Raw genomic sequence first — 25,618 nt, forward strand, 5'->3', positions numbered from 1 at the left:
ACAATCCTTGTTCTTTCTTTGTTCATTTGTAAAAATGTGTGAGCTGAAGTATTTTTTTTATTTCAGTTCGTTTGCAGATCAAGTGTTGTAACTAAATTTCTAAAAATTGTTTTGACAATAACCAGTGACCTTTTAGTTTAAATTTATATGTAGAATTTTTATTAGCTGATCATTTGCAATGAATATAAATTTGTAAAGTGAGAAACGGGAGAACTTTATCTTTCTTTCTGGACAATATCTCGAAGAGGAATTGACCTATTGACTTGATTTTTGCATGAACTTTTTATATATAGACAAGATCATCTTGATAGAGTAGTACACTTTTTGGATTTGATGAGCATTAGCAAAGCCTAACTTTTCACAAGATGTCTCGAGAGCGAGTTCAGCTATAGACTTATAATTTTGTGAATATTGCTATCACTAACAGAATTGGTCAGAATTGCAATTGTACAGTAGATTTTATCACAAAATAATGACAACAAGGATATTTAAAGTGTTTTACATTTGTACTGCTAATTAAATTAATGCAAACTGCTGAGTGATTTATTTCAAGTAGATTAATACTATTGTAGTACATAGGCAAGAAGCTACTAGCACAGTTAGTGTTAGAATACGTAATCACTAATAGTATATGAAAAATCTTCAGTTGTTATTTTTAATGTAGACAAGGAAAAAGCCATTTTTGGTACTCACAATTGCTATTCAAAAATACTTATTCTCAGTACAGTGACACGAAAAGTTTTTTACTATTCAGGTTTTAACTACGCCAGTACAAACATTTTATATTATTTTAGGTGGAGTTGAATGAAGAAGAAACTATTTTGATCATTCGTCGTCTACACAAGGTTCTTCGACCTTTCTTACTTAGAAGGCTGAAAAAAGAAGTAGAATCTCAACTACCTGATAAAGTGGAGTATATTGTCAAATGTGATATGTCTGGTCTACAGCGAGTCTTATACAGGTACTACATAGTTTTACAGCAAGATTAATAGAACATTTTGTTACTCATTCCAACAGTATTTCTTAAGTCTCTTCAAATGTAGAAAACACAAGATAAGCAATGATTAAAATTTATATTGCAATGTATTATAATGCTTGATTACAATTGCATTATTGTATGTATATATATATATATATATATATATCATATATATATATATATATTCATATATATATATATATATATATATATATATATATATATATATATATAAGCTCAAGATCTGAAGACAAAGTTTGTAATTTAATTTAACATTAATTTTGGTTGTCAAATATCCCAAGTTACTAAAAGTCATGTTTGAAGTTTCAAGTGTTCAGCAAATTATTATCTGAATATACTTGTAATAACTAAATTATAATACATGTTTAATTTATTTTTTGGAATAATTATTTTTTATGTTGTGATATTAAATAAACAATAATAAAAAATGAAATATAAAGTTTAGATAAATTGTATGTGTTTTCCAGGCACATGCAGAGCAAAGGAGTTCTTTTGACAGATGGATCAGAGAAGGGGAAGCAAGGCAAGGGTGGAGCAAAGGCATTAATGAACACCATTGTGCAATTACGTAAACTGTGCAATCATCCTTTTATGTTTCAACATATTGAAGAGAAGTATTGTGATCATATTGGTAGTCAAAATGGAGTTGTTTCCGGGTAATTATACTGTAATAATAACATTTGATTTGGAATTATACTATTTTCTATATTTCATACCTAACAATCAAAATTTTGTATTCAACAAACAAAATTACACTTTTTACCTTAGGACTTGTGTCATTAAAACAGTTGTGGGATGGCAATAAAGAAATTTGGTTCATGATTTTTGAGATAATAGAAATGTTTTTTATAAATATAGAGTAAAGTGTTTGAAAAATATCATAAAAATGGCTGGCCACAAAGTATTATGACTATGGCCTTTTTAGAGTTGAAAGTTATAAAGCTTGCTTTGCATATTTGGATAGGTTTTAATTCAACTGACCTGATTCCATTTTATTTATTTTGAGTAATAAATACAAAATAAAATAAAACTGCATTTTGATGTGAGGCATTTTGTGTACTAAATTACCGACCGTCTCAAAAACACTCATTTAAAGAAAGAGGTTTAAAGTGTAGATTCACCTAAGTAATGTTTATACTTCAAACAGATTGTTCCTGAATGTAGTTTATAAGAACAGTTTTATAGTAAATGGGAATCCCTTTCTCATCACTGGCAGTGCGGCACTCTCAGTGACTGTTAACCAGCCTCTTAGCTGGATTAGGAAAGAAATTTATAAATAACCCTATCTCACTAATCCGTATTTAAAATACATTAGATTCATTGGCAACCCTATTTTGCTGTTGGAAATGCAAGTCCTTCATCACAAAGTTTATTTCACCAGTCTCAGGAATAAATAGAAACATAAATAATAGATAGGTATAATAATAGGTAAAGAATATTAACAAAATCTAATTTACATACAACTCTATCTCAAGGCAGAACAATAAAATGCTAAATTGTCCATCAGCCCTGTGATGTGAACTTCCAGTTGCAACTGGGTGTATACCAGCTTTGCTAGTAACTTTTATCTCTCCAGCCTCAAGAGAGTATTTGTGGTAATACATGTCATCCACCCTCCTCATGTGTTTTTTAAAATAAATGTGATGTGCCTACCTAAAGCCAATTTTTAGAACATAATTTGTCAGTCTGATGTCAGTTTTGAGATTAAATGAGATTATGTTGTCCCAGTTTTATAAACTGTTATCCTACAACATTTGGAATTGGTTCTTTTTTAATGTTACTTTTGTGGCTTTTTAATCACTATTGTCTTAGTTACAATCATGCTGCTTTCCTATCATTCTTTCTTATGTCTAAAATTATGTAAAGAAAATTGTTACCCACAAATAATATGATGAATTTACTTAATGAATTAAAAACAAAACAACAGTACACAGTAAAGTTACTAGCTCTGACACCATAATACTTATCTTGAGGATACAGTATATTAAGGATACCATAAGGCTATCCTCAAGATCATCTGACATCATACAAATTTAGATACAGCATATATAAGGTTCATAATGTAAAAAGTTCATAGTAATTTAATATTTTTAGTATAAATATTACTGTTAAATTGTAATATTAGAAATGATCAATTTTTATGTCTATTATTTTTTATGTTTTTTTTTCAGGCCTGATCTTTATAGAGTATCTGGAAAATTTGAACTTTTGGATCGAATCCTCCCGAAACTGAAAAACACTAGCCATAGAGTTTTATTGTTTTGTCAAATGACCCAGTTAATGACAATCATGGAAGACTATTTAGGTTGGAGAGGTTTCACTTACCTTCGTCTTGACGGAACTACAAAAGCTGAGGACAGGGGTGATTTGTTAAGGAAGTTTAACAGCCCAGACAGTGACTTCTTCATCTTCTTGCTAAGTACCAGAGCTGGAGGTCTTGGTCTTAACTTACAAGCTGCAGATACTGTCATTATATTTGACTCAGATTGGAATCCCCACCAGGTACAGTGCGTAAATTTAAACATCACAACGGAACACAAATTATTTCTCACCTCATTGTTCTTAAATTAGACTCAAGTAACTACTTCAAAATGTTGTCCTAATCAATCATATGATTAGTTACATAACAAATTCAAATCAAACTTTTTAGAATTTCATCTCAATACAGTTTATTCAATATAAAATTTAGTAATGGGTAAATCCAGAATTTTTAATCTCAAATCTGATTCTGATTCTTAACACTTTGTACCCTGAGCCCGAGTATAGGTCGGGCCGCGTCGGCAGCGCCTGCTACCGGCGCCCGAGTATACCTCGGGTCGTGTTATTTAATTGTATTATTTAGCTTAGTCATCTTATTTTAGGATTCAAAACATTTTTATTATGTTCATTGGTTGTCTAAGTTCGTATTTGTTGGTTTTGAGATCCCTGGGTCACGTTTTTAGTAATGAAATACGTATATTTATCGTCGTATTACAAGCGAGTCTAGACAGCTAATCATAGGCGCCGCGGCTGATCGTCGGTACTGTCATTTTGCTTTGTAGTGTTTCACGTTGTGTTTTGTTGTGAATCTTAGTGATGCCTTACTAAGTTTTCTACAAATCTTGCTGACAAATACTGAAGCAAATGTTATTATAATGTATTCTAAATGTGAATTTAACTGTTTGAAAAAATCAGAACTTTAGTTTTACTGAATGAAGTAAAGGCAAATGTAAGCAATGTGAGGTTATCCGTGTGTTTTGTTTTGTATTTACACTCGCTTTGTTCTTTCTTCTCGACTTTCCGTTGATTTTCTTTTATATTCTTTACTTATTATTTTCTAGTTTAAATAATATGGGTGATGAAATCAAAAGTGATGCAATTCGCGATCTTTTGTTTGACTCAGAGTCGGAAAATTACGATGATTTTGATACACGTCTGGGACCAAATATTGATTTTATGAACTATCTAAACGAAAATGTGCGAGATCCTGTATTTCATTCAGACCATTGTGCTTTAAAAAATTACCACACTAAGGCGAACTACCTGAACTAACAAGCTATGTAGCAAAAACTTTTTTTGTATTTTTTTACATAACATTCAATATTATGTAATAATTTTATTTTGAAAATAAACTTTATATTTGTATACATTAAAAAAAGTATGTATCTCTATCTTTAAAAAGATATATAGTATGAGTTTATAACATAATTACTGTAATAACACAGAATTTTTTTTAAATCATCATAAAACCCCCAGGGAGCCACGCCGAAACATGTATTAAGGGCCCAGGGTACAAAGTGTTAAACAATTGATTCCTGATTCCCACATTTTGCATTCTAATAGCTTTTTTAACCCTTTGAGTGCCACAGCGTCGCTAATTTTGACGGTACGAAAAGTGCATAAAGTGCCAGCGTCGCCAATTTTGACGTTTCGTATTTCGATAATATTTTATATAGTACAAGATTATGTTGGCCAAATAATCAGACGGCTGTATTCAATAGGTTCCAAACTATCAATAAATACGAGTTTTATGTTGTTTCTCTACTATTTTATTTGTGAAACTTATGTTGTTTGGGTACTTATCAAGAAGCCACTATTTTTGGACGAGTTTTCCTTATCGGGGACAAAATAAATTACAGTATTAAAAACAACTGACTTTATTTAACCTATTTTGGAATTTACAAGTTATTACGACAATCAATTAAATAAAAAACTGTAAGAACAACGTTTCATTATTCGAAAATGTCAAGTCATTCGTGTGTCTATTTGGAGGCGATTTGGAGATAGGAAGTATGACTCATCGAGTATTTTTCGATTCATTATGGAAGAAGGAACGTATAATGAAGTTTATTTTGATCTCTGATAAGGAAAACTCGTCCAAAAATAGTGGGCTGTGATAAGTACCTGTAAGATGATTCTGTCTTCCAGTCACGCGACGTAGCGGACGAGTAGGCCTACCGTGTTGCGTAACGGCCTTTCTTGTTGTTTATGTGCCGATAACCAAGCATTTGAGTAAATACAAAATAAAATAGTAACTTATACAGTATTTTACTGTATTTCTTTACAAAAGTAATGTATGATTTGAGTTGTGTTCAAGCGAAAAACGTGAATTTTCAGTGTAAATATGATTAGGGTTGTTATTTAGTAAATGTAAACTTTTATGTAAATATGTTAGCAAGTATTTGTTTCTAAATTTACTAATCATATTTATTTGTGTTGTATTAATGTTTTATTAGATTTATTGGGAAAACTACATCATTACTAAGTAATTTCTAAACTCTGATAAATGAAGTACAGTTTAATAAAATGTTGGTACCGGGCAGCATTTTGTGTAATACATATAATGCCATGTTTTTTAAATTCTAGAATAAAATATTACACATGGGTATTATTTAGAATCATATGGCCTTTATCATGGTATAAAGAAAAAAAATCTTAAAAATACCGTATACACACAAATTAGGTCGAAACTTAACTTTTTATACAAAAGTAAAACACTTTTTTTATAAATACTGAAATTTTTATATTTTTATAAATCAAATTTTATTTGTAACGATATGTATCATACTCTGCATTTAATAAGAAAAAAAAAACAACAACAAAATGATGGAAATCTGTTTGGTAGTTATTTTACTAAAGCTTTTTTCCCAAAAGCTTACAAATATGCGAAAAACAGCGTGGCACTTTATGCATATGCCTTCGGAAAATACCCGTGGCACTCAAAGGGTTAAACCTAAATATGGTTTAAATAAAAATCACCATCATCAATCCAAAATCTCGCATTCTTAAACCCTTGGAAACTATCTGATAATATAAAAAGTAAATCAAACTAACTCTCCTTTTTAAAGGGATTCGCAGAGGCTCCGAGAAATAGCTATATTTTAAGAACAAACACATATGCCTTTCTACCTTCCACCTTAATTTGTTAGATAATAATAAAGTAATATTATATATTACATTATGGACTTCCAGAATCTATCTGTAGATAAATTAATATGCCTTTAATCTGCAAAAAGTATGAGCTATTTTACATAACCTATTAAATTTATTTTTAATTGAAAATATTAAAAAATGAAAATAAATATTTTATACAGGAAATAATTATACAACTTCAAAAATTAGCAGCTGATATCCACATAAACATGCAATCAATATATTATTTACAAAAGCATGATAGTTCGTTAATTAGGTTATCTATCTATTGTTTTTCATAAATAAAAACTTAGTACGATTAAAACACGTTTTCGCGATCGATAATTTGTATACTGTCGATCAGTTGATAATTACTGACAGACAGTGCGTATTTCCACTGATTGTAATAAGGAATCCCCTTAATCTCGAACCCAATTCGTTGTTCAAATTTCTAGATTCGGGTTTCAGCTTCAACACATCATTAGTCACAACAGTAATATTTATTCTGACAGGATCTGCAAGCACAAGATCGTGCCCATCGTATCGGCCAACAAAACGAGGTTAGAGTACTGCGACTGATGACAGTCAACTCTGTGGAGGAGAGGATTCTGGCTGCAGCACGCTACAAGCTTAATATGGATGAGAAAGTGATCCAGGCCGGTATGTTTGACCAGAAATCAACAGGGTCTGAGCGTCAGCAATTCCTCCAGACTATCCTGCACCAGGATGACGCTGATGATGAGGTACAGTGATGATATACTAATATAAAATTTAATTTATGTTACATTTTATGATTTTTAGTTTTATCTATATTATATATATATATATATATATATATATATATACACAGATAAAACTAAACAACTGGACCGATTTTGATGAAATTTTTGTGTGTTTTCAATGGAATTCGAGAATGGTTTAGATTTACAATTCGGTCCAATTTAAATCGTTTATTTAATCAATATATTATTTATAAACTGTTGTTCATTTTGGAATGTTTTACCTTCGATCTAGCAGACTGCGCTACGACACATAATACAAAGTGAACTGATACTTAACAACTGTTAATACTTTCAGCTGAAGTACATCGAAGAGGCAGAAACATTTGTTTACATTTAAAATTTAAAAAATTATTATTGTAAAGTGTTTGATCAGTAATGTAATGCAGATTGCATAGAAGAAGTTATTGCCTAATTTTAAATTTAGATTGCACCAACAATAATCAATAAACTATCTAATACAATGAAAATACTATTAAACACTGATATAAAAGCCACCTCATTGTATAAAGCCGTGAATGTTTGCACATAAGGTAATCGAATTTGGTTAGATCGAAGGTAAATGAAAAGAGCCGAAAGAAGGTGCTTTATGATCAAAATTTGTTTTTGTTGATACATTTTCTTGATTGAAGCACAAGGCAAACTCCACAATAATACTGGAAATATCTTAGACAGAAAATTAATTTTAACGGACCGAATATAATCTAATTAGTTTATAGAGATTGATCTATATAAATTAATTGTACTGAATAACTTTTCAACACCTACCAAAAGCCACAAAGGATAGAGGCAGGAAATATGGTACATACCGTCATAATGCACCCAAGAGGCTCACAAAATAACGACTATCAATTATCTCAGGAATGTTTGGAATGTGATAGAAAAAGAATATGTGAATATAGTGTACTGTTTTCCAACAGGAAATTGCGTGAGAAGCCGTGGGCAACTGCTAGTATTTTATATAAGATTAAATTAATTAATAGTTCTTTAGTAGTATTATTGTAGACAGTGCTCTTTCTTGGACACCTCATGTTGATTTGGTCTGCAACAAATTGAGTACTGCCCTGTATGTGCTCAAAAGAGTTAGAGCTGTCACAGACCTCGCAACAGCTAAAGTTGCTTATTTCTCACTATTTGAATCCCACATAAGATATGGACTGCTTGTTTGGGGTGGATCAACTGCAGGAAATCTGAATAGAGTCCTAATAATGCAGAAAAAGGCTGTGAGAGTGCTAGCAAGCTTGGGACCAAGAGACATTGTAGAAGTGCCTTTAAAGACCTTGGTATCCAAACTGTTACTGCCTTGCTTATCTTTCAGTCCATCATTCACATTCACACAAGCAATGCTGAACGATTCATCGACATCCATACCCACAACACCAGAAACACAGTAAATTTCAACCTTCAATCTCACAGACTTGCAATGTTTGCCAAAAAACCTTCCTATGCAGGAGCAAAATTTTTCAATCTGCTGCCAAGACATCTCAAAGAAGAGAAGAGACTATTGCCATTCAGGACACGTCTCACCACCTGGCTGGCCGACAAGACATTCTACTCCGTTGAAGAATTTTCAAACTGGAGAGATTTGTCAACCTAATTTATAATTACTTTTATGTATTGACACATATTCTGTACTCTACGTTCACGAATAAAGTTTGCTTTGACTTTGACTTGACTTTATTTTATTAGACAAAGCAAAGACTACATGCTTTCTTATAGTGACTGAGTGTCACAAAATGTATAATTGAGGGCAACCAAAATTACTGCTCATATAAGGAATTTCCTACAATAAATTAACAATACACCAGTAGTTAATAACAATAGCGCAATTTATTTATATTCATTATTTTATTTGTCATTACAATTAGAAATAATGTAATGCATAGTTTAAGTCAATATGAAGTTCAACGTTATTGAATTTTTCAGGAAAATGAAGTTCCAGATGATGAGACGGTGAATCAAATGATTGCTCGAAGTGAAGCAGAATTTGAGATATTCCAGAGGATGGATTTAGAGCGCCGCAGAGAAGAAGCTAAGTTTGGCACTAACCGAAAGTCACGCCTAATCGAAGAGGCAGAACTTCCTGATTGGCTAGTTAAAGATGATGATGAGGTAATCATAAGGTTGAAGTATGAATAAGTTTTACTAACTAAACCAACATTACTTTGCAATCAATGGCTATTTAGCACAGTTCATTTTAAAATTATAAATTTAAATTATAAATAGTTCTACTAATTTCCATAATAAATTCTACTTGTTATTACTCTTTGAGAGAAATTTTCAAACAAAACTTAGTAATTTGTATTTTCATTAAATGGGTAAAACCATTTTTTTGTATTACTTAAATCCTACTAAGAAGAAACATGAAGATGTCTCTGTAAGTAATATATGTTAAGTTACACACAATGGCAAAGTAGTTTGTAAACAATAACATTATTAACATTCTGATATCAGTTTTTTAGCCAGGTGCTTTGGTTCATGAATAACTTGAATAACTAATCAAACAAAAAGGAAATAACTAATATTTGTTTTTTGTTTGTTTTTTTTTTTTTTTTGTATTTGATCAAATTTACTAATGAAACAGTGGCACACTGTAGAAGACAAGATTATACATTTAACATTGTCATTAATATTCAGCAACTTTAAAAATTTTGTCACAGTGCATTCAAAGTTTAAAAAAATCCATCTGCATCGTTAAATATCGGCTTATTTTATCAGCACTTAATAAATTTTAAGTTTAGTATATTCCTAATATATTTTGAATTGTAAAATCATGTTTCTGTGCTTGCTAAGAAAAGTTTAATTGAAAGTGAATTGATGAAACTTTTATCAAATAACTTCTATTAACAACTGTGAATAATACATCTATTATCTTGGATATTTAAGTAAATTATGACTTGCATTAGCAATACCAGATACTAGCTTCACTTAAAAATAATTCACAGCTCCGTCATTCATAAACCTAGACAAAAAACAAAAAGTGTTCTTTTCATCTTATAACATTTCCAAAACAATTTGTAACTATCAATTTTTTTATCATAAACTGGTTTTGATATATCAGTTATATCTAAACACTGTAAGAGTTCTTCTACCACTAAGAACAAAGAAGTTCAAACTTAGCACAAAAATTGATTTTTTAACTATTTTGGCTAAATGCTTAATATATGATCAAACAAAAAACAATAAATGAAAAATGTTTATTTTTGAGGCCTTTCGTGCTCAATGAACACATCGTCAGACCCACATAACTGAAAAAAATGTTTCATTTATTGGAGTGTTTGATCATATATTACGCATTTAGTTTCCAATAAGAAGAAGCTGGTAAAATGTATTTTGGCTAAGTTCATTGGCTGGCTTGGTACGCCATTTCATTTCAATATAGTGACTGTTCAAACTTCAAAAAATTACAACTCCATTATTTATGCATCTAAAACAAAATTGAAAGTACTCTTCAATGCTTTTAAAATTTCTCTAAGTTCTTTTTATAATCAGTTTTGTTGTATTTCAAAAGGTTTTTGATATATTGAGTACATGTAAATCCCATGAGAATAAATTTAAAATATTTAAGTTGTCACAAAATCTAACTTCTTTCGGCTGAACTGCAAGGACTATTTAAATTTTTGTTACAGAATTGTCAGAAGTTGCCAGTTTGCCACATATTTTGTCATTGTAAATTATATTTCAACTGATTGTAAAATCTTTGCATAGCTTGCAGATGTTTTTAATATTTATGAGTGACACTCCATAATCTTCCATCAATTAATGATAAATCTTAATAGGTTTTATGCTTTTACATACATAACTGATTAGCAAACAAACTGGAATAGTCAGTGGCCGTACAGTCTTAGGCTTAGATGGGGTTTAGAGATAATATAAATAAAAATTCTGCACTTAACACTTAAGAACTTAACATCGGAATTTTCTAACTCACTGTGTTCAGATCTACTTCTTATTCTGTTGTCATGTTCTTCCTATTGGTTTATAGCATATGGGGAATAAATGGAGCAAAAGTTATACCAAAACTAAGCTAACCTGAAAGCTGAGAAATTACTCAGGACTGTAGAAAGCTACAAGTACAGCATTATAACCAACAGTTGTATGATAGTGCTTTGGAAATATTACTTTTTAAATTAGGTACTCTTACAATTGAACCAGTTTGTCCATACTGCTAGTTGGGGTTTAGATTGTAACTCACCTAATACATCTTTTATTAAAAGCTAATGAGGAATGGTAATGCAAATTTGTCACTACTTGAATAATTGGTCTAGCCTTTTTAAAATACACGTTATTATGCAGGTTGAACGATGGACTTATGAAGAAGAACCAGAAGTGCAAATGGGTCGTGGTTCTCGGCAGCGGAAAGAAGTTGACTATACAGATAGTCTTACTGAAAAGGAGTGGTTAAAGGTAATTGAAAGTAAAATAGTTTTTTTTATGACTGAAGGTGTCAGTTTGATAGTGCAGATTTGAAACATAATAACTTACTTCATTACTACTTACTAAATTAAGAGCCAACTGTAAGAAAATGGCCTTGACAGGGCCATCTCACAATGTTAAAGGCTTTTGTTTATTATTGTATACTTTTTGATTATTTAAATGAAGAAGTACACATTTTTACATTTCTGTATGAATAATCAATACAAATATTTATAAGACTAAAAAGCTTTTGGATGTTATGAACTGAATTGTATATTTGCACGCAAAAATGCATTAGGTATAACATTGTTCCTTTTCGGAAAAGACTCAATGTCATTTTACTACAGTGGGCTCTCAACAAGAATACAATGAGCGTCTTGAAAATTTTGTTTTAAGTTTATTGTATTTTAACTTACTTCTATGTAGACAAAGGTAGTTACACAAATATTGGTTAAGCTACACAATGTTTTCTGTAACAGTGTAAATTATAATATTTTTACTGTTATAGTTAAGTTTTTGATTTATTGTAAATGTTTACAAGCTCTCAATATCCAAGCGCAAACAACTTATCTATCTTTTACTGTTCATTTTGTCTTTCATGTAAGCTATTCCAAAAGCTATCACAGCATGTGTGGATATTCGTCTGACAATGAAAATTGTGTATTCCTAGCTGAGAGGGCCGAACACAATAACCTTTCTTTGGTCTTTGATACAAGGCATGGTAGCACATTAGTTTCAGTTCGTTGGTAGTGTGAGTATTCAACCTATTTGTGGATTTTCCTCTTGTGATTGGTTAAAGACGGAAGAAGAAAGGTTCTTATCAATATTCCACATAGTCAGCATGGGTTTATGTAAAATTTATATTTTCATAACCAACGTAATATCAATCTTAAATCCTAGGTTTATGTGGCTTGGTGTCATTAGTCCTCATGTAAGGTTTCTGGATCATACCACGTCAAAACATTGCAAATACTGTTAAAATCTTCAAATATTTTGGCCTAGCTGTTATGTTGTAAAGTGTAATAGCCAAATTTTGAATCCACCGAATCTTCAAATAGGAGAACCGATTGACGAGACTGAACATTCAAATCTCAAAACTTCCGAGAGTGCCGTGTCAGTTAGTTATAAGATAGAAGTCATGTTTATGTTGCATCACTTCCAGTTGGCAACATCACAGTAGATAAAATCTTCCTACCTACTAAATAATAAATAATTTGACTGGAAAGGTTTAGCATATTTTGTTGTCTGTCTGTTTTTATGGTTAATTGGTACTGGTCAATAGTCACAAATGTAAACAGAGAAGTGCCCAAGCCAAGGCAAGTTCTTTGTTGTGTGGACGTTCTTGTAATTTGGTTAGTACAAACACACAAAGAAATTGGAGGTAGATGACCATTGTAAGGAAATATTATGATTTAATAAACAATATTTTACTTAAATTTGTCTATTTTATAATTATGCTCATGCACTGCAACACATTTATTTACAGATTACAGATGATTACCAAAACGTGTATTTGTCTTACGACATCATTTCCATTTAATTCTAAAAAGGTTTATGTTAAGTGACCAATTTGTTAAGAATGGCCTACATCAGCATTCTTTCTGTGTTGTTATTATTATTTTTAACGTTTATATTGCTGATATTTCCAAAATATAGTCTTGAAAGTTTATCTATGCCAATAATATTGCTATTATGTCAGAAAACAAGAGATTTCCAAATGGCATAATCTACTCTTGTACCCAAAATCTCAGCTGTCCTCGGTAGTTATTTTTCAGCCTGGGGGCTATAGTTTCTCTTTAAAATTCCTTATATAGTTATTCCAGTTATAAATTCCTTGGTATTTAAATTTCTAGTTAGTTAAGCTAGTCGATCTCAACAGTTATCTTGTGAAATGCTCAGAATAAAGAGACATATTTATTTATTGAGCTGGATTATACATGTTACTATTCAGAATATCCATACCAGTTATTTATTTTTAAATTGTTCATTATCGTCACACTCTGTCAATATTTTTTAGGCAATCGATGATGGTTTGGAAGAATATGAAGAGGAAGAAGAGGAAGAGATCAAATCAAGCAAGAAAACTCGTAAAAGACGCAGAAGAGGGGTTGATGATGAGGATGATGAACCCAGCAGCAGCAGCAAAAGACGAAGAGGAGGAGACAAAAATTCGGGCGATGCTAAGCTCAAGAGGCAAATGAAAAAACTTATGAATGTTGTCATCAAATATACTGACAGGTAATGTAGAATTATGATGTACTTCTCATATGATTGATGTGAAAGAATGATGGTAGATTCTCTTGGTGAATTAAACACAAAGTCCTGTTTTAATATTATTGACTAATAATGGTAATAATATTAAAAACTAAACAGATATAAGTAAAACAAAACAATTGAACTAAACAACAATAAGTAGAATAATAATTGTTTTCAACCTTTCCTAATCGTAGTATATGAGAAATGCTTTGATTCTCTTTCTCACTTTCATTTATTTTGGTAAAAGAAGAATGATGTCTTTAACATGTTGACTGCGGCAGATGCCCTATCATCACACAGTATAGACCAGCAGTGAAGGTGTTATTAAAAAAATAAAAATAGCTCTGTTGACTCATGTGAATTGAGTTGTTTGTGTGCATGCAATTCACTGGTAAAGAATATTTTTTCCTAGTGTTATGGCTAAATTTTGCATAATAAATCATTTTGAACATTATTGTGTACTGCAGATTATCATAAAATAGTTATCTGAAATAATTAAAAAAGTCATATTTATTACGGTAGCTAATCCTATCTTTGAATAATACAGTAAAATCAAGTACATTTTTTAAACTTAAATATGTTACTGCAGTCTTCTGAAAAGTTAAGGAAGTTTTTAGAGTGTAAAAATAAATAAATATAGATAATTGATATATTCTAAGTTGCCTAACATTCATGTAATCTATGAGATGTTAATAGAACCAGTAGAAGGTAAGTAAACACTTGATATATAATATGAGCAATCCATAAATGTGTTAATAAATGAAAAGTTTTATAGTGGAACACAGAGCCAATGATGTAAAACGTGGTAAATAGAATCATATTCCAACCCAGTAAAAGTTTGTGAAAGTAAGTACTAGTAAGATGTTATTAATTTGGCTTAATAATGGGTATAACTGAAATGATGAATTAGAAATTAATATCTTATTGGTGAAACTATTACCTAGAAATTCTGGTCAGTGATTGTTCTAAATTTCATCATTTAATTATTAATTACAATTTATTGTATAATTTCAGGTTATATTTTTTCATGAAAAGCGAGAACATAGCAATCTCTTCTCCAATTTAGATTTCTTGATCAGGAAACTGTGGTACATGTAAAATTGTGTGATAAATTAGATTGTGGCTTGGTAGATAATTGTTGCAGATGCTATTTCAAAAAAGCTATGTCCTAATGTAAAATCAAGACATAATGTAAAACTGTGATGCAATCCACATGCATCAAATGAGTATCAGTCAGAAAATGACTGCAACTCTTCTCTCACATGTTTGAAATTGTAAACATTTGCATTACAATGACCGTTTGAGAGTATAATAATCAATTGGACTTATAAATAATTTTATAACCGTTATTGGTGCTTTTATTTCAAATATCTTAATGTAATTAAATACTTGCTGTAAACAAAATGCCAAACTACAAAAGTGTTAGTATGTAAAAACAAGATTTTACCACACAACAACAGTTAAAGCATGGGTATTTAAAAAATGTAGCATTTTCTTAATCTATGCTAAAAATCCCAAAATCTAGAATTTTGTACCCAGCTTATCTGTAAACTTTTAACTTTCATAACAAGTTACTTGAAAGAGTATGTATCAAAATGTTTGTTTTTCATATCTAGTTATTTAAGGAAAAATCCATTGCCATGTTTTTTAATCCTTTGAGTGCCATAACAATGAAACAATGAAATACTAATTGTTATAAAAATGTATTTACGAAAGTATACAGTTATAAACCTAGTTTCGGTTTGGGCACTGAGATCTTATACTAGACCTAATCAGATTACTACCGCTGTCATGGTGTACTGGTTCACTTCCTAACAACTCTCTTACATCACTAAATTGATCTAAATAGTTCCTGTCCATTTCAAATGCATATAATGTTAGTAAAATTCAACATATAAAATAATTAAAACGCTAATATAGAAACTTGACTCCTAACCTAGGTCCACATAGATTACGAAACTTGGGTTATTTTGATTTAAAACACTAATTATTTGCTTTATTACATTACTCCCATGAAAGAGAAATACTTTTCAAAACATGTTTATACCACTTGACTAAATAATAACTTCAAATAATATTACATACTTCCAACAAGAAACACAAACTAATCCATACGTAAACAACAGCAAAGAAATGACCAGAATGAAAATTAAATACAATATACTTCTTCTCTCCGACTTATATCAAAGATTAAAAAGTACCAAACTTCATACTAATCGATACATTTATTTATCCGCTATTGAATGCTACCATTACTTTAGTCGAAAAGCATTATAGTAGCTTTATAAAGTGGCTTTTTCAAGGAGATGTTTGACCATCGCTACAACAATGGTCACCAGTTGTTGAGAGTGATAAACCGTCACTGCAGCGATTATCACCAGTACCTGGGTTAAAGACTGACTTTTTTTCATAGTTATTTGCGAAAATGGAATTGCCATGTTTTATTAGGTTGTCAGTGCCAAGAGGGCCAAGACATTAGCCATAGAACATAAGCTTAGACATTTTTTCTATCAGAAATCAATATATTTTACATCTAGTTTTTCCCTGTAAAATCCTTAACAATAATAATGGTGAAACTAAAGAACTTTTAATGAAACTAATTGGCAACTTACATAAGTAATTCTATTTACTACTTTGAACACTGAATGCATGCACTCCTTCCATTATGGCTTCTGACAAAATTTGGTCACCTTACCTCTACAGCTTGCAACAACGCAGTGGCACTCAAAGGATTAAATACATATATTTAACCAAATTCCACAGGAAACATAAACTCATTGTTGTTTTTGTTCATTGCACAACACTTTTGATACCAATTTCACCCAAATCTTCCTCATGTTCACATTTTCAGGAATAGTTTTAAAACCATGGTCTTGTACATGTTGAGTCTTCAGCAATTAATCTTTTACTCAAACAAAGGTAAAAGTCCAGGAAATATTTTAACTTCTGTACTCTTCATCAATCCACTTCGTGGGTTACAGATTGTTTCTTGTCTTCAATACTATTATAGCCTCGAACCACCACCACCACTAAATTACCAGAAAACTTCAACACGTGACAAGACATTGTCTGCTGTGACTGCTGGCTAGTGTGTTGCATAGCTTAGAAGTGATTGAAGTGTCATTGAGTGGCCATCTCTTTACTTTATAGCAGGATTTGTTTTTCTATCTTATTTGTTCATGAACATATTCACTTATTATCATGTCAGCATATCTTGTAACTATTGTCATTGGATAATCGAACTAGTTGTGACTAGTTGAATAAATGTAGTCTGCTGTACTATTTATGAAAAAAACAATGTCAATTAGTTGAAAAGGGTACAGGGAAGTTGTGATTGCCCCAGAAGAACCAAAAATCTCTCCAAGTTTCTCCAATATTTCACAGTGTGCGCCGTTATTCACAAGTCAAGAACATGGTATGTCTCACACATAAATAATTATGCCAATTCTGCACTTTTCATAGTATGTATTGTTTGAAACTACAGTGTCCTTGAAACATAATAAAACTTTCATTAACACACGTTTTTTTTTTTTCAATTCACTGTCTCTTTGATTGAACAGAACAGAGAGCATAATAAATTGGTACTATCTGTTTGTTCCAGGAGCTATGAATTAACATTGAAATCTTCTCAACTAATAATTTTCTATTAATCAACTTCAAAGCAAGAATCAGTATAACAATTTGGGTTAACATTATCTACAATTTGGCTCATAAAATGTATAATTTATAGACACAAACTGATTTTAGTTTTATGGATATTTTTAGGTTTTCTTTTTTTAACACGTTTCTCATTATGCTCGAGACACATTGTAATTTTTAGGCTTGCCGTTTTTAAGTGAAGGGTTTCTAATTTTGTATTACACAGCCTAGTAATTGCAGTCAGTATTAAGGATACCAAGTAAAATTTATTAACTGCCATAAAAATTACTTGTCTCATCAGACCTTGGTTGATGAATTGAATATGCTTCACAATCATCACACTAGGCAACATAGTTTTTTTTTTCATAATATTTGCACTGTTCAGTGCTTAGCCCTAAACTAAGTAAATCTAGAAACAATAATATGTATTCATTATTACTACTCATACCTGCCTGGTCACCAACCAAAACATTAATCTTGTAAAAACTTGCAAAACACACAGTAAAGAATGTTTTATGCTTATTGCATAGTATAAAAACTCATGTGCAAAGCAATAAAACATTGTTAATGTTGAACTCTTTTTTTTTCAAGAAAACCGTTCTAGTATAGTTTTCATCTGTTAGACCTTGCACAAGCTGGCAACCTTTTGGGCGCGTGTTAACATCCTGGGCATCCAGTTACATGCAAAATGGATAATTTTATGCCTGTTCCATCTCCTATATTGGACACCTTTTCGTAAAAGATTTTATTTCACATACAGAATTAAAGAGCGATGGGCAACGTCTAGCAATAAGATCTTTCTTCTTTTAATGTTAAGATTTTGGGATTTTTTGTCTAAATGTACTGTACTATTAATCTGAGTCAAGGAATGTTGAGATAATTATAGCTGTGTGTGAAGCGCTATGACGTCAAACAGTTTTCATAATTATGTTTCGTGATGAATAATCTCTCGCTTGAATATGAATGCGATCTAGCGGAATAAATAAGAAACAGTTTCTCTCTAGATCGCAGTCGCTCTTTTATTTATTTCTTTCAGACCCAATTGACGGTATTCAATCAGTTGTTCCAAGTAATCAGCTGATTCTATTTCTGTGTGTGTAGTGAAAACAGGTTGTAACCTCAATTTTACATTGCCAGTTGCCTTGGTTGTAAATGTTTTGTTGTGTTTACCATGAGTAAATAAACGTGGCTGTTTGTGTAATTACTGATTACGTAAAATTGCGTGGACTAATGTGCCGGGATTGCAATGTTCTGCTTTGTGCGTCCAACTTTACGCGGCACCTTTCATACCATCAAAGATTTCTGAGGAGATGTGTACTGTTACTTGTCTGTATGTATGAGAAAATGCTGAATATTTTATTTTATCCTCATAATTTGTAAATATGCCGACAGCAGTTTGTGCATAATTAGATTAATTTCTTTATAAATACAAGAAATCTTCAAAAACGTTTCAGTGTTTTTTGTGAAACATGTACAGCAGCAAAATCATATAACCTAAATAAAAGTGAAAAATGTAAACATTTTTATTTTGAATATATATTTTTTGTCCTATGCTTATTTTCTTTGTATTCCATCCTAAATGACAAAATTGAACATTATTGTTAAACGTATTTTTGATAATTATTAAACATATTTTTGTTAAAATTAAACTCTTTGATAAAATATTTTGGCGGTTCATGTTTAAATAATATTTAATATTGTGCTACATAATTCCAACCATTTAACCATATCACTGCATTCCAAACTAGCATTGTATTATAAAAAGTTTTATTTTGGTTTTCTTCTTCTGTAGTCTTCAAATCAATACATTACAATATTTTCTTCTGTTAGCTGGCATAATGGTCGATTTCAAGTGGTTTGTACTGAGTTTTTTATCATTATTATGTGCCAATAGTCACGTGTTTTGTTAATACAAATCATAGTATTACACTATGCCAAATTACATAATTGATATTATGATGAAATCTTTTACATTACATCTTACTAAATTCTGTTCACAATGATTTTTTTGACTCATCTACTGTTATGTTTTTGTAGCATAAAGCATTCTAAATAAGTTCTTTTCAATCCAAAATGTGTAGTGTTTACTATAGCGTTCTTAGTTTGTTGAACCTTTTTTTAGCTTGTTTAATATCATTCTAGTGAACTTTCCTTTGAAGTAACTATGCAAAAAAAAAAAAAAAAAAAAAAAACATTCCAATGAGAAGATGTCTTTTGAAGTACTAATAAAAAGTGTCTGTTGTACAACTTTTGTTAGCTAAAGGCTGGGCAGTAGCGGTGGTGGCAGCTATTAGCGTTTTATGTAGTACTTATACATTTAGTAATCCTACACTTGGTTTGATGTATCTAAAATGTGTATTATTTATTAGTTCTATTTATTTCTAGATATTTTGGTCTTAAATGTAGTAAAGTACGAAATTAAAATAAAATTAACAGTCATAACAAAACTTAGTTCAAAATACAATTTTATACAACACAATAACAGCATTTATATGCAAATTTTGTATGTGTTTCTTTAAAAACAAAATTAATTACAACACATGCATTCTATTGTACAAATATGTTTTTGTAAAGTAATGTAAAATATAAAAATCTCATGGATAGTGGGTAATTTTACAATATGGTTTTCTCAAACCCTTGCATTTTGAAATAAAATGTTATTTTTGTTAGTATTACTGTATTTTTTTCTGAAAAGAGGTTTGTTATTTATGAAATTAGTTTTTTGTTATGCTCTTGCACATGATGTATTTCAATAAATTCTAAATAGCTTTTAGATACACAAAATTAATTTAATGTCTTATTAAAAGTAGACACTTTTTAATTTGTATATTTTAATTATGTTTTATTGTTTTATTGTATGCCGCTGCAATCAAAGAGCTAGATCTGTATCCTATATATGTTACATAATGCATAAATAAAGCCCTGATTATTGACTTAAGATTCTTTAATTTGTGTATGCATCTTAAACAAGCCAAAAACTGCATAAAAGCCAATCCTTCAGCATATTTCAAATAAGGTTTTAAGGATAAATGCTTAGTTTTTCATAATAAAAGAACTAGAGGATATTTGTTTGAATGTGTCATAGTAAAAATAACATATTTTTAAAGTTTCAAACTTTCTTCAATGATATGATAAGCAGTTTAAGATCGTGTTACTATTTTACATATTCTAATTTCACTCAATTTCCTTAGTCTGATATAAATCTGATGTAATCTGATGCAACCACAGTTTGTTACGCATATCCTTTTACATGTATAAAATATTGGATGAATGAAACAAGGTTTAGAAACAGATGGCTATCTGGTTTACTTTGTCAAATGGTTCCACTTCTAGCTTCTCATAACTGCTTCTTCTAGTAAAGAATGGGAATCTTTTCATCTTCAAATTAGAACAGATTTTCAGAAGGAACAAAGTTGATGTTGCTTGCGAAAACCTAAACTAAACTCAGCTGGACTCCATTGTAACCGTCATAGTTATCTCGTGATATAAAAACAGAACCAATATTTGTTTTTCTATTATTATATTGTTACATTTATGACCGAACTTCAGTTTCAAAGTTTGTCATTGTGATGTGGAGGGTTTTTCTGTGAAACTTGGTGTAGGTTGGTGGATAATTAGTTTGGTAGGTTGTCTCTTGTTTGAGGGTTTTAGTCTTTGTCATGGCTCCTGGTTTGTCTCATTGTTAAATGTCTGTAATCCAAAGACAGGAATTGTATATTTTACTATAATTAGATTGTTGGAAAAAATCACTCACCTAAAACATGTTATTAGAATAAAGGATGTATTGTCTACAATAATATTCTTTGCTTTAATAAATGCAGTCATCTGGTTGTAATAAAGAAAATAAGATATGTTCATAGTTTAAATTTGAGTTAATTATGCATTACAATCTCTCTCACACCGTTAAGGCAATTTTAACAGCATAAATACTCTTGAAAATAATTACTTCAATTAATCAAAATAAAGCTCATATGTTAAAGTATTTTAAACAAGTTTGAATTTTGTAGTCAAATAATCAATGTTATTTAAAAGAAACTCCTTAAAGAGTTTATATTTCCACAATTTTATAGGTTTTTGCTAATGTTTACAATTTTGTTTGAGTAATTCTTATTTTTTTAACTTCAAAATCAAATTCATCCTAGGTATAAATTTACAAGTCTATCAGAAAGTATAATTAGCCATGAATAATTAATTAATGACTTATGACACTAATATTAATGTTTTGGATATTATTTAGTAATAAAATAAGCAATTTAACTTTAATTCTTACAATTAAGCTGTGTAATAATTAAAACCAATATGCTTTTTGTTTTGTAGAGTTTTATTAATTATTAAATGTTTTTAATTTTGGTATGTCTTTTTATTTTGTTATTCAAATACTTTATTATTTTTCTTAATATTACTTCTTTCTTAATGGCTGTTTCTTCCTCTTTTTTGGTGTTACTTGATTTTTACTCAATCCCATGTACACATTTAGGTACTAAGTGTAATAGTAAGCCTGAAACTAAAAATTTAAATATTTATCAATAAAGTGCACATTTTGCTAGTCTACTGCTTGGACAAGTTTTTAACATTTAAAGTTGACTATACCAGTTAATTAATTATCGATATTCCCTTGAATGCCATGTTTTCAATATATACTGCTATAACATTTCTCTGTCGCGGCTATTATTACTAATTAAGGTGTAATAGACATGCATAATATATATGTACCTGTGGATCTACTTTTAGAGGTAGCATAATAGATTTTTTCTGCATCCCAATTGAATACATTAAAAATAGTTTAATACACAATAGGTCTTTAGAATATTCCCACTTTTGAAAACCTAACATATAATTGGGTATATTTAAAACAATTATGTATGTTCATAATTATTTCTACTGGACCCTTCCACATAATTCAAAACGCTAAGTACATCAATAGAAACTTGCAAAACTTAAAATGAACAATTTGCTTTGCTTGTACAATATGAACATATCTGCTTTGGTAATAGTTTCATAGTTAGGCATTAGAATGCAGAAGCAATCAAACCGTGCAACTGTCTAATTTTTGTAGTTATAGCATATACTCCTAATGGCTCTAATGTATTAGTTTACAGCTGTTGGGCATTACTAACTAGGTAGCTATTGGAAATGTGTACACATGAACGTGGCAGTTACACACAAAACCAGACTCACCTGTGTTAACACAAGCATGAGTCAAAGGGTTAAGTGCTACTTTATTTAAATACAATGCTAAATGACATTGAACAATGGACAAATTTTACACACCTTTGAAATATACCACTGTATAGGCAGACAGCTGTATTAACTGGTATGACTCCTGCTATCTTAAAAATTAATGCTATTATACTTAAGTCGTAAGATAGCATGGAAAGCAATTTTAATAACGAATTAGAGTTCATATTGTTATCTTCAATGTTAAAAGTATCATGGCAGTTGTTAAATACAAGAAGCAAGTCTCTATATAGATATCTGATATTAGTCTAGGACCCGTTGAAAATGAACACTGCAGCTAGTTTTAAGAGCAGTAGATTTTAAGTGCTGGTAGAAGAGAGTAATCATACACCTTACAAGGGATTATATACAAATTCACTTACGTTTATATTTCATACAACTTTTGTCTGCTAAATCTCTCATTAATTTATATGTTACATATTTTAATGTTTATCTAATCCTTTCTTTTTTTTTGAAAGATGTGAAAGGTTGCACTCATGGCCATACTTTCCAGAGTTTGATAATATTTTTATTTTTATTAATATTAGCAACTTGGGAGCTTGACTTATTTTTTCTCATATTTTTTTATCATGTGATCTTTACATCTGTTGGTCTTGCCAATTTTTGTTTTTTAAGTAATTACAATTGTTTCCTCCTTTGCACCCAGATCAGTAATATTCTCATAGGCAAAAATTAAAAATTATCAGTACAAGCACGTTATAATAAATTTAAGTTCCATTTTGTATGCTGTTCTTTCAATAAACACATTTTCTTTTGAGGTACAGTATAAAAAAATCTTTTTATAGATATGCTTGAAGTACCTGTGGTAGTTAGCTCACGTGCGGCCTCCTGCATAGAGTAAACTTTGAATTAAATTAGTAGATTAGTATAGTATATTCTGAGGGATAGTTATTAAATTATCACAGATTTTTTTCAAGAAGATTTCTATGAAAAAAATCACAAATGATAAAAAAATAAGCAAGAGCAAATTACGCGCATCCTCTCATGTCCAGAAATTGGATATGATCTCATGTTAATAGAACACTTAATTTGAAAGAACACATTTGAATTGAACACATAAATGAACATTTTAAAATTTATTTTAATTTAAATTTGTGAACTATTTTGTAATGTGTTAGTATGTTAGTATTTAGATAAATAAAAATAGGATAGTCAATTAATATTTAATTTGCTATAATATCATTGATTAATAGTTTAAAAGTAAATGATCACTATTGACAGTTATACACACACACATGCACGAGCACACACAAATACATATACGTACACATATCAATTGATTTTCTAAGAAATAATTAATAAACGTTCTCGTTTAAAACTTTAAGGAGCAAAATTGACAGTCAGTGCTGAAATCATATAAGTGTAATGTAGATAATTTTTTATGTCCTGTATGTGTACGTGACAGTTACAGATGACAAATGCAAGAAATGTGTGGATGTGGTAATGTTGAAGATTATGTTGATGTAGTATTACACGTTTAAGTTCCAAACCGATAATCAGAATGTAAAAAACAGAGGCTACTCTTAAAAAATTTCAGATTAAATTTCAAGGATTGGTTCTTGATATACGATAAAATTATTTTCAGTAACTAAATTATACATAAATACAATAGTACTGTAAATATAAATATTAAATAAATAAAACTGAACTCGTAGCTAAAGTTGTCTTAATGGTGGTTAACTAATTTTATGTAGATGAGATTTTGCAAGTAATGTAATATTACCTAAAACTATATGTTTTACAACCAACAGGCTGATCTACAAACATTTTCTAGCTTGAAATACTAGATATTTTATAGTTAGATTTTTGTACTGTAGTAAAACTGTATGATTTATATATTATTAGCACAATCCGATCAAATATATTAACACAGTTAACAATCACTTTTTGCCATGAAGGTCATACTTACAATTAAGAAGGATATTGTAGAAATACTTTTGTGAGTGTAAAATAAAATGTACATAGCTATAAAAGTCTTTGGCAGTAGAAAACATAAGTGCAAAACAACTTTTAAAACTAACTACAATAATAAACACTACAAGTACATTCCTGATTACAAAATGATTATTCAATTAGAAGCATTTAAAATAGTCCTCTTTTAAGTAACAATCCTAGAACTTGGTATATACCATAAATTATTTAATACTTATTGCTATGTTGTTGTATTTAATATGTGTAGTTGCATTTTCTATCTCTGTGTCATAATTTTGTCAATTTACAGCATTTTAAAAATGTTTCCTATATTACACAAACAATGAAAATGTATAACCATAATTACACAATGAATATAGTATACATTTTGTGGGTCAGATACTTTACATTTCAGAAGTGAATACTTTACAAATGGTGTATTAACTAAATTGTGTTTTGTATAAGGATAACCAACTTGTTCTGAACATAAATACTCTAGTTTTTACTAGTAAAGTTTTAAACAAAGTTGTTTGTATATGGTTAGTTTCCGTAAGATGGAAAAAGAACTTCGCTGAAAAATTAAATTGAACTTCAGCTATGCAAGTTCTGGTGAGGATATAAATGCATAAGGGCTAAACATACCAAATGGATAAATCTTTTTCACATGTAATAAAACTACAAATATATACACACTACAACCTTGTTTATCTGGATTAAATGACACTGGAGGTGATCTAGATAAAGTGGAAATGCAGTAAAAATATAGTAGATTACAGATAAGGAATTTATTTGTTACAAATACAAGGTCTGTTCAGTAAGTATCGGAGACTGTTCCACAGTACTCGGTAGAGTGGTTCCCCCACCACTTTAATTCAGTCACCTACGGGCATGCGTTGAGACAGCAGGTGGATTTTTGTAACGTGTGATTTTTTATGGTGTCATTACGCCAGCATGGAGCAGACAATCAGGCATCATTACGCTTTGAAGT

At 30.2% G+C, this 25,618-nt stretch overlaps 1 protein-coding gene across 1 annotated transcript in view; it reads left to right on the top strand.

Annotated features, from left to right (window-relative positions):
- The window catches only part of LOC124361242 (ATP-dependent helicase brm), a 57,093-nt gene that overhangs the window by 21,923 nt on the left and 9,552 nt on the right, over positions 1-25,618 (top strand). Inside the window, exons 12-18 of the mRNA XM_046815285.1 lie at positions 795-961; positions 1,468-1,656; positions 3,172-3,502; positions 6,904-7,134; positions 9,097-9,282; positions 11,467-11,577; positions 13,604-13,824. Coding sequence (XP_046671241.1) covers positions 795-961; positions 1,468-1,656; positions 3,172-3,502; positions 6,904-7,134; positions 9,097-9,282; positions 11,467-11,577; positions 13,604-13,824 — 1,436 coding nt within the window. The remainder of the gene's footprint in view (positions 1-794; positions 962-1,467; positions 1,657-3,171; positions 3,503-6,903; positions 7,135-9,096; positions 9,283-11,466; positions 11,578-13,603; positions 13,825-25,618) is intronic.

Source organism: Homalodisca vitripennis, chromosome 4 (genome assembly GCF_021130785.1).
Source record: "Homalodisca vitripennis isolate AUS2020 chromosome 4, UT_GWSS_2.1, whole genome shotgun sequence".
NCBI lineage: Eukaryota > Metazoa > Arthropoda > Insecta > Hemiptera > Cicadellidae > Homalodisca > Homalodisca vitripennis.